Source organism: Hemicordylus capensis, chromosome 17, assembly GCF_027244095.1.
Source record: "Hemicordylus capensis ecotype Gifberg chromosome 17, rHemCap1.1.pri, whole genome shotgun sequence".
NCBI classification, from domain to species: domain Eukaryota; kingdom Metazoa; phylum Chordata; class Lepidosauria; order Squamata; family Cordylidae; genus Hemicordylus; species Hemicordylus capensis.
The window spans coordinates 4,943,939-4,957,554 of NC_069673.1; the positions used below are offsets into that span (position 1 = coordinate 4,943,939).

The 13,616-nt window shown below is 46.8% G+C and overlaps 1 protein-coding gene across 2 annotated transcripts in view; it reads left to right on the forward strand.

Moving 5' to 3' along the window:
- Nucleotides 1–13,616, forward strand: part of CACNA1B (calcium voltage-gated channel subunit alpha1 B) — a 288,951-nt gene that overhangs the window by 230,244 nt on the left and 45,091 nt on the right. For both annotated transcript variants that reach the window (XM_053281907.1, XM_053281906.1), the window contains 3 exons: nt 532–696; nt 3,769–3,879; nt 4,985–5,068. In XM_053281907.1, coding sequence (XP_053137882.1) covers nt 532–696; nt 3,769–3,879; nt 4,985–5,068 — 360 coding nt within the window. The remainder of the gene's footprint in view (nt 1–531; nt 697–3,768; nt 3,880–4,984; nt 5,069–13,616) is intronic.

The following is a 13,616-nucleotide window of genomic DNA, read 5'->3' on the forward strand; positions in this document are numbered from 1 at the left end:
CTGTCCTTGGGGGAAACTGGGTTTGGAGGCAAGACGTTGAGTCCCCACAGGCAACCCGGGGGCGACGAGATGTTTTCCCTGCCACCAGTTTTCCTGAGGGCTGTTCTTCATGGCTTGCACAGCAATGAGAAATGTCTCCATTCCCAAACTAGGGGGACTCTATTTTTAGACCTCCTCCTGGGGCATTGGAGCTGATGGGAAGAGCTTCCCTTGGGGAGAGGGGAGGTGGTTCTCCCCAAGACATGCACAAGTACCGCTAGCTGTGAGCAGAGCTACAGCTAGGATCTGCTCACATAGGCCACCTCCAGCCTCAGAGGCAAGATGCCTCTGGATGCCAATTGCAGGGGAGCAACAGCAGGAGAGAGGGCATGCACACACCTCTTGCCTGTGGGCTCCCCAGAGAGATCTGGTGGGCCATGTGGAAAACAGGAGGCTGGACTAGATAGGCCTTGAGCCTGATCCAGCACGGCTCTTCTTAGGTTCTTATCCCTTTCCCTGCTGACCCTTCTCCTTCTCCTTCCTTGCTGGTAGAGAGCCTGCATAGACTTCGCCATCAGCGCCAAGCCTCTGACGCGCTACATGCCGCAGAACAAGCAGTCGTTCCAGTACAAGATGTGGAAGTTTGTGGTCTCGCCCCCTTTCGAGTACTTCATCATGGTCATGATAGCACTCAACACCATTGTGTTGATGATGAAGGTGAGCCGGATTCCGACCCCACTTGCTGGAGGAGAAAGCCAGGGTGGGGTGTTGGGAGGGCAATTCATCAACGTAGAGAGCACCTTCTTCTGCATGATCCCCACTGCACGTTAAGGTCATCTGAAGACGTCCGTATCCAGTTACCATTGGAATGTCTGCTGGCGACTCAGAGGCGGGCTTCCTCGGTAGCCACTCCTGGGCTGTGGAATGCACGCCCTACAGAAATCTATAATTTGAATTCTTCATTGGCTTCAGGAAGCCTTTTGAGCGTGCGCACGTTGCGCTCGTGCGTCACGTCTCTGCGACGTGTGCGCTTGTGTGTGTGGCTGCACACACGTCGCAGAGACGTGACGCGCAAGCGCGACATGCGCATGCGAAAAAGGCTTCCTGAAGTCTTTTGCAGCCGAGAGGGGGAAGGGGCGGCAGGGAGGTATCCTGCCACCCCAATTGCTAACAAAAAAAGGCACGCCGGAGGGGGGAAAGCAGCGGGAGGGGTAAGTACACCCTCCCCCCACCCTTAAAGGAACCCCCACCCCAGTGCCGGACCGCAGCTCTGCAGTTCCATGCACATCTCTAGTCCGCTGCATTATCTGAGATGGGTTTTCCACAAACGCATCTGAATCAGATAAGGTAGTGTATCTTCTCCAGAAGAGCAAAGTGCTTTATGTTCTCCCAGGTCTTTTACATTTTTCATTGCGCTGCTGCTTTTAACTGTGGTTGTTTTTTAACCGAGACACAATGTACTTATATTAAAACACCCACACGGACCAATATATACATAATCAATACAAATAAAATTTAAGTTATGTGCGCTCTCTCTCGCTCTCTCTCTCTCTCTCTCTCTCTCTCACACACACACACACACACACACACACAACGAGAACACGAGTCTGAGAGTAAAATGCAACCACAATGGCCAATTATCCAGAGAGATCCCTGTAGAAAGGGGGGTCCGACAGGGATGCATACCAGCCCCAGCTCTTTTCAATTTCTATGTGAACGGTCTAATCACCCGTCTACAGCAAGTTGAAACTCACGCGCCAAAGTTAGGGGACAGGTGTTTACCTTTCCTGATGTATGCAGATGGCACAGCCTTATTGTCACAGACCAGAGTTGGTCTAAAAAGAGCGTTAGAATGCTTGAGTCTGTTCTGCAATGAGGAATTTTTGGAAATCAACTACACCAAAACTAAAATCGTGAGATTTGCAAAGAAGCAATGGGTTTTTAGATGGTCCATAGGTGGTGCCAGAGTAGAGCAGGTGAAGTCTTACAGATACCTGGGGGTGGTGTTTCAGTTTAATGGCGGTACCTCTATACACACCAGTGCCGCTAAATTGAATGCCACTCGATCTTCCATGGCAATCAGGAAATTTTTCTGGGCACAAGGTGGTGGCTATATTCCGGCAGCTAATAAAGCCTTTCAGGCTAAAGTGATACCTCAGCTGCTATATGGGATTCAGGTTAGACCGCCAAAAGACTTACAAGCTTTAGAAAAAGTACAATCGGGCTTTCTGAGATCACTATTGGGGGTACCAAAATGCATCCCAAACTCCTTAATACGGCTGGAAACTGGGCTATGGAAATTGGAGACCAGGGCCTGGCTGCTCATTATCCTGTATTGGATTAAGACTTATCTTTACCCGGCAGGACTTATACCTCATCTCCTTGCCGCTACCCCACAACCCCGTTGGTGTATGACAGTTGAGGAAAGACCCCGGAAGATGGGCTTCTGCCCAGCACAATTGTTAGAACAGGGCGAGTCAACAGCAAGATCCCTAGTTAAACAAAGGCTTAGGGACATAAATTTCCAGGAGGAAAGGGCCTCTGTAAATAGGCCGCTACAATTCCTAAGCACCAAGAAAGACTGGGTCACAGCCTCTTATTTCTATACAATCTATTCACCAAAGCTGCGCTGGGCGTTTACAAGAGCTCGCTTGAATGCTTTACCCTCAGCGATGCTAGTAGGGAAATTTGAGAGAAAACCCTATGAGGAGAGACTATGCCTTTGCGGAGCTGCTCCCGAAACATTGACGCATTCACTGTTACATTGTCCACTTTATACTGATGAAAGAGATTTATTTTTATCTCAGTATCTGAAAGATCTCCAAAGCCACTCAGTGGAGACAATTCCTATATGCTTATTAGAAGACAGGGACCCAACAATATCCCTGGCGGTTGCCAAATTTTGTTATACATTGACCAAACTAAGAGAAGCTAGAGCACAGCAATCGGTTACTGTCAAAGATTCCTGATTTTATATATTTGATGACATTTTAGACTTTGTTTCCATTATTGTTTTCTCTTTTTACTGTGTATATTCTGTGTATATTGATATTTGATCTAAGATCGTAAATAAACAACAACAATATTAAAACACCCACACGGACCAATATATACATAATCAATACAAATAAAATTTAAGTTATGTGCGCTCTCTCTCTCTCTCACACACACATGCACGCACGCACCCGCACACACACACACACACACACACACACGTGATTAATTGATTAAATGCCATCAAGTTGGTGTTGATTCTTAGCGACCACAGAGATAGATGTACAGACTCTAAAACACAGCAAATATAAATCAGGATAAAATGATGAAAACAATTTAACGAAATAAAACAAGCAGTTTAAAATTAATTAACTAAAAGCCCGAGAAAACAAGTGTGTCTTGGGGGCCTTTAAGAAAAAAAAACAGCCAGAGATGGAGAGGCTCTTATTTTGGCAGGGAGTACATTCCAGAGCTCTGGGGCATCTACAGAGAAGGCCCCGCCCTGAGTCGCCACCCAGCGAGCCTGTGGCAGCTATAACCGTCGGACCTCCCCAGATATATTTATGATATATCCATGAGCTGAATGAATGAATGAATGAAATGAATAAGGCAGCCTGGAGTTGGCACATGGTTCTGGAGCTTCAGTGGCCAACGCATCTCGCTGGCAAGCTCCTTGAGGGGATGGCTACCAGCAAGGTTGTCAAGCACTTTGCACCTTTGAAACAAAATACTGCACAAGTGACAGCCGCAAACCACAGCATACAGTAAACTATCATTTCTTTCCCTTCCGTTTAGTTCTACGACGCCCCTAGTCCATACGAAGAAATGCTGAAATGCCTCAACATTGTGTTTACGTCCATGTTTTCTTTGGAATGTGTGCTGAAGATCATTGCCTTTGGAGCCCTGGTACGAACTGCCCGCTTGATTGTCCTCTCCTGTTAAGCCGTGTTGCCAGAATATGGGGAGAGATGGTTCCAAAATCTGAATTTCTCCCCGGATGCTGGAGCTCCATATGATCCATTCTTGTTTCCAAAGTGGAAGTGATGCACGAGAACATGTCCATTGTTCCTTTGAAAAGCAAAAGAAGGTTGTGCAGTACAATACTTTGGTTTCTCTGGGATCAAGGGTGGTATTTAAAAGTCGAAAACGAAATTAATTCAGTGACTAAAATAAACCAGAGAAATAGTAAGGAAAGAAAAGGGGGAAATGATCTCATTTCCCAAATTGCACAAGGAAAGGTACATCTGAGCATTACAGATGCTGGGGAAGGAAATGTAGCTCACTGGTGGAGCATCTGCTTTGCATGCAGAAGGTCCCAGGTTCAACCCCCTGGTACAGTCTCCAGATAGGTCTGGGAAAGGGTCCTGCCCGAATCCCTGGAGAGCTTCTGCCAGTCAGAGTACTCTGATGGCCAATGATCTAACTCAGCAGAAGGCAGTAAATGCATAGATTTGGGGGATAGCCATCACTCAGTGGTAAACTCTGCATACAGAAGGTCCCAGGTTCAATCCCTGGCAGCACGTCCAGTTCGGGCTGGGAAAGACCCCTTCCTGAAACCCTGGGAAACTGCTGCCAGTCAGTAGAGACATAAAGGCTTGGTTCTTTTTAAACGTTTTAACTGTTAATTGGTTTTTTATGCTGTTTTCATAGTTTTGATTATAACTGTTAATTGATTTTAATTATTTTTATTTTGACGTAAACCGCCCTGAGCCTTTTTTGAAGGGCGGTATATAAATCAAATCAAATAAATAATAATAAATAAATAAAGAGGTAGGTACACCTATGGTCTGATCTGACACAAGGCAGCTTTCTGTGTATATGTTCATATGTTACCTGCTACAAATTCATTCATACACACACACACACACACACACACACTCTCTCTCTCTCTCTCTCTCTCTCTCTCTCTCTGTCCAGTGAAATAATGTAAATTGTTGGGCCACTCCGAGTTACCCTATTGGGCCACTCCGAGTTACCCTAAGTTTGTTTTGGCTTTTAAATTATCTTACAGAATTATTTCCGTGATGCCTGGAACATCTTTGATTTTGTCACGGTCTTGGGAAGTATTACTGATATTTTAGTAACGGAGATTGCGGTGAGTACAGATTTTTCCAATTTTGCTTTCTTAGCCAGCAAAATGCTGCCAGAAAGTCAGACTGACCTCCTAAAAGCCTGCTGGTCATCATAGGATGTGCCTCCCTAGAGGCCTGATGAAGATATTAGAATGAGCTTAATCTGTGAAGCTGGCATTTTACGATTGGTGGTCTTTCAAACACTGTAGGGCAAACCAGAAGGACTTTTCAGAAGCTGGGAGAGTTTTAAGAGAAGTTTCTCAATACTTAGGGGCTTCAGTTAGGGTTGGTTCTGAAATTTTCCATCTCTAAAGTTCTCTCTGGGTTATACCATTCCCAGTTAGCAAAAGTAAATTCCAAAGTAGATCCGAGGCATCAGGAATCCTCCACGATTGTGGTGTTTTAATTTCCACGTCTGGTACAGAGTGGTATTCGAATACAGTTCACCCAAGCGTCCACTTCACTAGTGCCTTTCCCTCAGCCCCCATGTCGATGTGAAGACATAGAACTGACATAGAACTCTGGCTGACATCCGGATTAATGCAACACATAAAGATCCACCATGCCGGAAGTCCATGTACCTGCATGTTCTCTCCACAATGCTCAGTTCCTTGTGCTCTTGGTCTGTTTGTGCCAGCGTTTTGCTTACCCAACAAGGATAGCAGATACCTTTGGGTCACTCCCTGAATCATACGTTGACCGAGGATGATATTTCACAGTAGTAGTAGTAGTTCTGCAAGGTGCATAAGCACACCCTGTTTCACTGGTGCGCCACTAGAACACAAGTTCTTGACTTAGTTCATGAAATATCCTTCCACTGGTGCCGCATCAGTCTGGATGTCAGCCACTGCATAAAATATCTTTGGATGGGGTCCTTGGTTGAATCAAGATGCTTTGGGTGTGGTGTTGTATCTGTGTGTAGGAGCTCATGGGTACATCAATAACCCACCGTGCACAAGAAGAATCTCGATGTATGGTAGAGATGTGCATGAAATTTACATGATTCGATTCGGAACAATTTAACAGAGTGGGGATTCGTCTGAATCGATACAGACTCGCCCAAATTCAAATTGAATTTGGGCAAATTCACTCAAATTTGATTCAAATTTGGGTGAATTTGAATCGCTTCGAACAAATCCCCACTCTGTTCAGTGGCTCCAAATTGAATCGAATTTGATTTCAGTTCGAATCGATTCATGCCAATTTTGGGCACAGCTCTAGTGCATGTGTTCAAATGATCACATTGAGATGGATGTTCTCTTTTTCAATGGGCAGAGACACATCAGTAGCCCAGAATGGTGCAGGAAAGATGCAGGTGGGCTGAAGGAAGGCAAAGCTGAGTCAATTTGCAGGGTATAATTCTGGAATCAATGTTAGAAATTCTCCAGTCTGAGCTGGAATGTAGGAGGAACACGGTTGCTCAAGGCAGAGAAATGCTAAAGGAAGGGACCCGTGAGGGTCAGCACATCCCTAACCTCAGTGCACTGTGCAGTGGCACCTCAAGACCCCTGTTCCCTGTGGCAGGGATTTCCAGAGGATATGGACTATAACGCCCATCACCCCCACCCAAAGGCCATTGCATCTGGGGATGATGGGAGTTGTAGCCAACAACATCTGGGAATCCCTGTTACAGGGAACACTACTCAAGATCCCGTGCACCCAAAGCATGGCACCAAATGTTCCTGCCCCCATGATGGGCATCCTCTTCCCCCTCTTTCCCTTCTTTTAGAAGTGGGGACATGTTACCACCTCTCTGGCCCTCGAATAGTCAGCTGCCTGAGGTGACTGCCTCGCCTCGCCTCATGGAAGGGCCGCCCAGGGCTGCCAGCCCCTCCTCACACAGCTAGTTAGGAGCAAAATACGTGGTGCAAAATAAGCACACGCAAGCCACTCTGCTTAACTTGCATAATCAATGCTGGCTAGAACGGGAGCGGGAGTAACTAATTCCCCAGCGGCTTTGCAAACTTCATCTCTGCCATTTGCCATCTCTTCCTGTGTGACCATGTTCCTCATCTTTGTTAACAGTGAGGGTGTTTTGTTTTGTCTTTGTTTTTGCTGGAGGAAGGGGGACTCTATGGGGTGGGTGTGCGTGCCCCAATGACTTTCTCTTGTCCGAGGAAAAGCCCATGCAATCTGGCATGGCCGGCCAGAGGCAGCGCAGTTTTCACTGGCCACCCAACTTCAGGAGCTGAAGGGGACTCTTAGATAAAGCATTTTCAGTAGCCCCTTTGACCTGGAAGAGGAATGACGAGGTGCACACGCCAGTAATTCAGTGCATGGCTCCCTCTCTCCCAGCCTGTCGGAGGCATCTGAAGACTGCCCCTTTAAAACAAGCTTTTGGCCAGTGAATGGCCCTCGACTATCTTTTTAACGTAGCTGTGTGTTTTTGCCTTATTTTATCAGCAGGTTTTTATTGAATTTCTATTACTGGTGTTATCTTGCGGTTAGGCGCCCTGGAGTCTTTGGGTGAAGGGCAGTGTTAAAGCATTAATAATGATAATAATAAGTATAAGTATAAGTATAAGTATAAGTATAAGTATAAGTATAAGCAATACCGATGTCTCAGGTGCCCCGCACCAAGGGAGAATAGGAGTCTCATGAGGGTGGCCGGCCCTTGGCTAGTCTCTGGAGCATCTCACTTGCCTGAGTTTGCTGCCTCCAAGTGTCCAGACATCCTGACAAAACACCATTGCTTAATGACACAAGAACAGACCAAAGGACTGCCTAGCCCAGCGTCTTGTTTCTCACAGTAGTCAGCCAGATGTCACTGGACGGCCACAAGCAGTGCAAAACGGCACCCATCCCCTTTTGTTACTAGCTCTCCCCCGAGTAACCAGTTTTAAGAGGTATATTGCCTTTGAACATGGAGGCTCTGTTGAATTCAGTTTTATGTCTAGTAGCCATTGGTAGACCTAGTCAGAGGCACTCTTACCCTTGGACTTTAGGGCCAAAGTCCAGGGCCTCCACAGCCCATGGGCCCCCCGCAAATCCTCTTTAGTCTCTCCCGAGTGGTGTGGTCTCCCAGCTGCGCATGATGATGCTTAATTTGCAGGGCAGGGGGGCCTCCATAGGCTTTTAGGCCCAGGCTCCAAAGTTACCTAGGTGCACCTCTGGACCTAATCTTCATGAATGCATCTTGTTCTCTTTTAAAGCAATCTAATTCAGTAAGCCTATTCACATGATCAAAACCTGGGAGGAGGTGCATCCAGCCAGGCTCCATGCACCGGGTGGCCTCCTGAGAACTGGTGCTGTGGTGGCCAAAATTGAGGAAGGAGGGCAAGTGGCCGCATGCTAGCCATGATCTGGGGAGGGCAACAGCGGCTAGGAACGTGCACGAATCTTGCTCGGTTTGATTTTGAAACCATTGGGTAGAGTGGAGATTTGCTCGAATTGATCCGAATTTGCCCATATTTGAATCGAATTTGGTTGAATTCGATTCGACTGAGCAGATTCGAATAGATTCAGTTGAATCTCCACTCTATTCAATGGTTTCAAGCTCGAATAGATTCATATTCTATTTTGGGACCCAGCATTGTATATTGGGTGGAGGAGAAGCCAGTTCTCGGTCATGCATCCGGGTCTGGGATCCCGGCTGGATGCTCCTCTTATCCAGCTTTTGATCGTGTGAATGGGCCCGGTGCCTGTCATCACATCTGGCAGCAAATGACTTGGGTGACTCTTGAATGATGGCTCTCTCAATAGGGCTTTCTTGGGCAGAAAGAACAATATTTCTGAGCCATTTTTGGAAAGGTGGTATATAAATCAAATCAAATAAATAAATAAATATTTGAAATCGGCATACTCTCCAGGAGAACGGTGTGCTCCAAGCATCTGTATGTTTTCAATGTATTTTTTTTGACTGTTGATGTGCCATTGGTTTTTGACAGAGCAAACGTTTCTGCAGCCAGGAGAAGCAGTATGTACTTGAGTTTGCATCTCCTCCCCCTCCTCTCCACTCCCTCCAGGATGCTCCGTCTAAGCCACATAGATTACCAAGTTTAGACCCTCCTGTTTGGTGTTGCCATTCTTGGGTTTTAGCACATTCCTCCCTGCTGTCCAGAGAGAACCAGTTTGGAAGACACTGGCAAACCCAAGGAAGGTGGAGTCAGCTAATCTTCCGGTACAGGAAGATTAGGCTCTTAGGCTCTTCCTGCACCTTCCTGCTGGAAAACTCTCCCCGAACCCAATGAAACCAGTCTGCCGTCCTCTCCTCCACCTTTCTGTGGGCAGCTTGGCAACCCGCAGACCACCAAGGAATAGAGATAAAAGAACAAGAGACGTGTGTGGAGATTCTGTTTCCTTTTCGTTTCCTAGTGGTGTATGTCATTTCCTTTTGTGAATGCTTTGAATACTTTTCTTTTTATTTCTCTAGCCAAAACGGCGGGTGTCGGTCCCCCCCTTGCGTCGGACTGATGCACAGGACTGACTCTTTAGGACCACAAGCTGTAAAGGGTTTAATCGGCAGATCGGTTGGCCTAGGCTGATTATTTCTCATATTAAGTTCACAAATCTGTGCTGAAATAACGATAGGCTATAGCGATAGCTTATCAATAATTATAAGCTGTATCCTATTTTATTAGACCAGGACCGTGTTTTGACCCAAGGACCTTGTTTTGACGACCAAGGTGGGCCACCTCCAGCCTCAGAAGCAGGGTGCCTCTGAATCCCAGTCGCAGGGGAACAACAGCAAGAGAGAGGGCCTGCCTTCAGCTCTTGCCTGTGGGCTTCTTGGAGGCATCTGGTGGGCCACTGTGGGAAACAGGATGCTGGACCAGATGAGCCTCCTTGGGCCTGATCCCGCAGGGCTGTTCTTACATTCTTACGTTATCAATGTTAAAGGCAATGTTTGTCTCCGTAGGCAAAAATGCTGCTGTAACTGTAAGCAGCGTGGTGAGGAGGGGAGAGCGACAGGCTGGGGAGGCGAGCTGGTCTTGCAGTAGCAAGCATGAATTGTCTCCATTGCTAAGCAGGTCCACCTTGGTCTGCATTTGGATGGGAGACGACATGTGAGTGCTGTGAAATAGTCCCCTTAGGGAATATTCCCGAGATACTCCCCTTAGGGGATGAGGCCACAGCTCAGTGAAAGAGCATCTGTTGGCATGCAGAAGGTCCCGGGGCACTCCTTGGCATTATTATTATTATTATTATTATTATTATTATTATTATTATTAATTCTATTTCTATACCGCCCTTCCAAAAATGGCTCAGGGTGGTTTACACAGTTCGCACAGAAAACATAAATAAGATGGCTCCCTGTCCCCAAAGGGCTCACAAGATAAAAAGAAACCTAAGACAGACACCAGCAACAGCCACTGGCGGTCCTGTGCTTTGGGTGGAGAGGGCCAGTTACTCTCCCCCTGCTAAATAAAGAGAATCACCTCATTGAAAGGTGCTTCTTTGCCATGTTAGCAGGGGTTAGCATCTCCAAGTAGGGTTGGGAAAGACTTCTGCCTGTACCCTCGGAGAAGCTGCTGCCAGTCAGTGCAGACCCTACTGAGCTAGGCGGAGCAATGGTCTGACTCAGTATAAGGCAGCTTCCCGGGTTCCTGTGACTGGCGACCTCTGGGACCTCTTAATCCTGACATAGCTTAGGGCCTCCGCATGTCATAATCTAGCCCTGGCCATGCTCTGCACTGCTGCTACCTGGTAATATGGCACACTGTACATGAAGAGGCAGTATCCTGTCTGGTAGGCCAGTACTGTGTGGACTGGAAATCCCAGCTCCTCACCTGCCATATGTGTGGCTGCAGAGACAGTCATGTGAATCAGCCTTTGGCAAGAGGAGGAGGAGGAGGAGAACGGGGCGGGAATGCTTGCTCCCAGTGATCTGAGTGTGAGCATTTAAACCGGCACCTCTGCCCTTGCCCGGGAATTGAAAAAGAAAAAGAAAAAGCTCTAATAAATAAATGTGTTTGTGAAGTGTCTCTCAATTTGCATTACACCTTGAAATGCAAATAGCTGGTTGTACTGTGTTTCCTTACAGGGTTTTGATTGTTATTAGAAAAGCAATGTTGTAAAAGCACCTGAATATTTCCTTCCCCGGTTCGACATTCAGTGCTTTTGTCCTTTGCCCGTCTGGATGACTCATTTTCTCTTTTTGTTTTCTGTTTCTGTTTTATTTCTTTCCTTTCCCTCCCTGCCGAATCACGCCATCCAATCAACATACAATAACGCGAAAACCCATGTCTCCGTCTGTATGTTGCACGCCTGATGCCCACAATTAAACAAACTAATACACTAAAAACAAAAATACACCCTTGTAAATAATCTTGCAAATGCTCATCCATGAAAACATCACATATAGAACACGGTTGGTTTCATTGAATTTTTTAACAACAATTCTCTCAGTTTCCTGCTTTCTGTTTATTTTTTTGGTTCTCTTGGTTTGGTTTGGCTTCTCTTCTCTATGACTTGGTTTGAGATTTCTGATTGCATCGGTGGGGGTGGGTGGGGGAGAAATGCTTTCCTGTCTATCCGTCTGCACTGCCGCTCATAACTGGATATGCTTGTGCCGTTGTCTTTCTGTTAGCTCATTGGTAATTGGATTCAAACCCACATTACCAATGATCCGTTCACTCCTTGTCTTTCTGTGAGAGGAGACGCTCCCATCAGCATTTTTGTTTATACTGCACCATAAGTGTCTGTGGCATTTTACAGAGCTACTTAATCAATGCCGACAAGTCCCCGCTCCCAAGGAGCTTACAATCTAAAACTGGCCGTGAATCTCAGTGGGCTTGGGTTGGAAGGGGAGATGATACTGCCTCCCTTATTTTGCAAATCGTTGGAGGAGGCCGTTGTCCTGGAGGGACCTTACTGGAGCTCCTCACAGTTCTGTTCTATCCGTGGCCGCCATTTTGATTTCCCCACAACTCCCCATTCTCTGAGGCATTATGGAGAGGGAACAGCGGGCCAGCTCGAAAGGCCATTGACAAAACCATGCTGTGCAGTTCAATGCTGCATTTCAAAAACATCAAGATTTTTCTTTGATCCCTGCTTACCGGCTCCCCATCCTTCATTCTGGAATGAGGGACACATTAACCATATAAGTGCTGTCCTTTAATCTGAGCTAGAATTGCTATGCCTGCTTCCTCAGTGTGGACTTCAGCAATTATGGAGCTGAAGAAAAAGAAAAGGAATAAATAGAATACCACGTAGATTTCCCACCCCACCCCCCACCATCACCTAAAAGCAAGCTCTGGTCTTACAGATGGCCCTGTGGATATTGCTGGGCACAAGAAATGCAGATGTGTGGAGCGACTCCTCTCAATGTGCACGCCTAATAATATTGCTGTCACTCACTTACCCAGTTCTCTTGGCTGCTTGTGTCCTGCATTTCGGGCTGAGTTCAGCCCTCTGAGACCTTTCTAAATGTGAAAAGAGAGTTCTTCCAGGGCTGCTAGTGGCCCCCAGTTTTGCTGAACTCTGAAAGAGCAGTTTGTGGAAAGGAGTTGAATGTGTAGAGGAGAGCTGGTCTTGTGGTAGCAAGCATGACTTGTCCCCTTAGCTAAACAGGGTCCACCCTGGTTGCATATGAATGGAAAAAAGAAGTGTGAGCACTGTAAGATCTTCCCCTCAGGGGATGGAGCTGCTCTGGGAAGAGCAGAAGGTTCCAAGTTCCCTCCCTGACAATGTCTCCAAGATAGGGCTGAGAGAGACTCCGGCCTGCAACCTTGGAGAAGCTGCTGCCAGTCTGGGTAAACAATACTGAGCTAGATGGACCAAGGGTCTGACTCGGTAGAAGGCAGCTTTTGATGTTCCTAAGGTTGTCCGCACTTTGACCCCTCTTTTTAGGAGTTCAAAATCTAAACTACTTTTTAGTCATTTTTCGGCAGATTTGCACCAAATATGGACAGGTGTCTCCTGTCGTCTCGTTGATGCGTTCAAAAGCACGCACGCATGGGATGGAAATTTTTGGTGTTTTTAAGCAATAGAACATTCAGGGCTGATAATGGCGGGATGTTGAAACAACTCCTCCTCTTAACTATACTTGCCCTCCCGTGCCAGTATAATCTCCCGCAGGCTGTGGAAGATCTTTGCTTCCTCCTTTGCACCCACTGGCCCTGCAGGTTCCCCTCCTGTTGCCAGATGAATGATGGAAGGTAGGGTTTATTTGTATACAACAGTGAAGTATTCAGTAGTTGATGTTGCACACACACAAAAATTGGCTTCATCTCATCTCTGGCTGATAGCAGGATGATAGCATCCCCAGCACCTCAAGGAAATGAGGAGTGGGCTCTTTGGTGTCCACATATTTCTCATCCTGACTGGGGCATGTTTTATTTCAAAAGCATCAGAGCTTTCCCACCCTTTCGCGTCAACCGGTGTCTGCGAATGTGATGGAATTGGCAGAGTGTGCAAAGGGATCCCCAGAGGTTGTTGACTACCATTCCCAGCATCCCTGGCTGCAATGGCCCTTGGCTAGGGATTATGGGAGTTGTAGTCAACAACCTCTGGGAATCCTTGCCACCTCTATAGTAACAGTTGGTTTTCAGGTGGCTTGTAAATACGGGGATGATAATCATGTTTGCTGTTGCCTAACCCCAAGTGGAATCCAGCCTTGACTACACATTC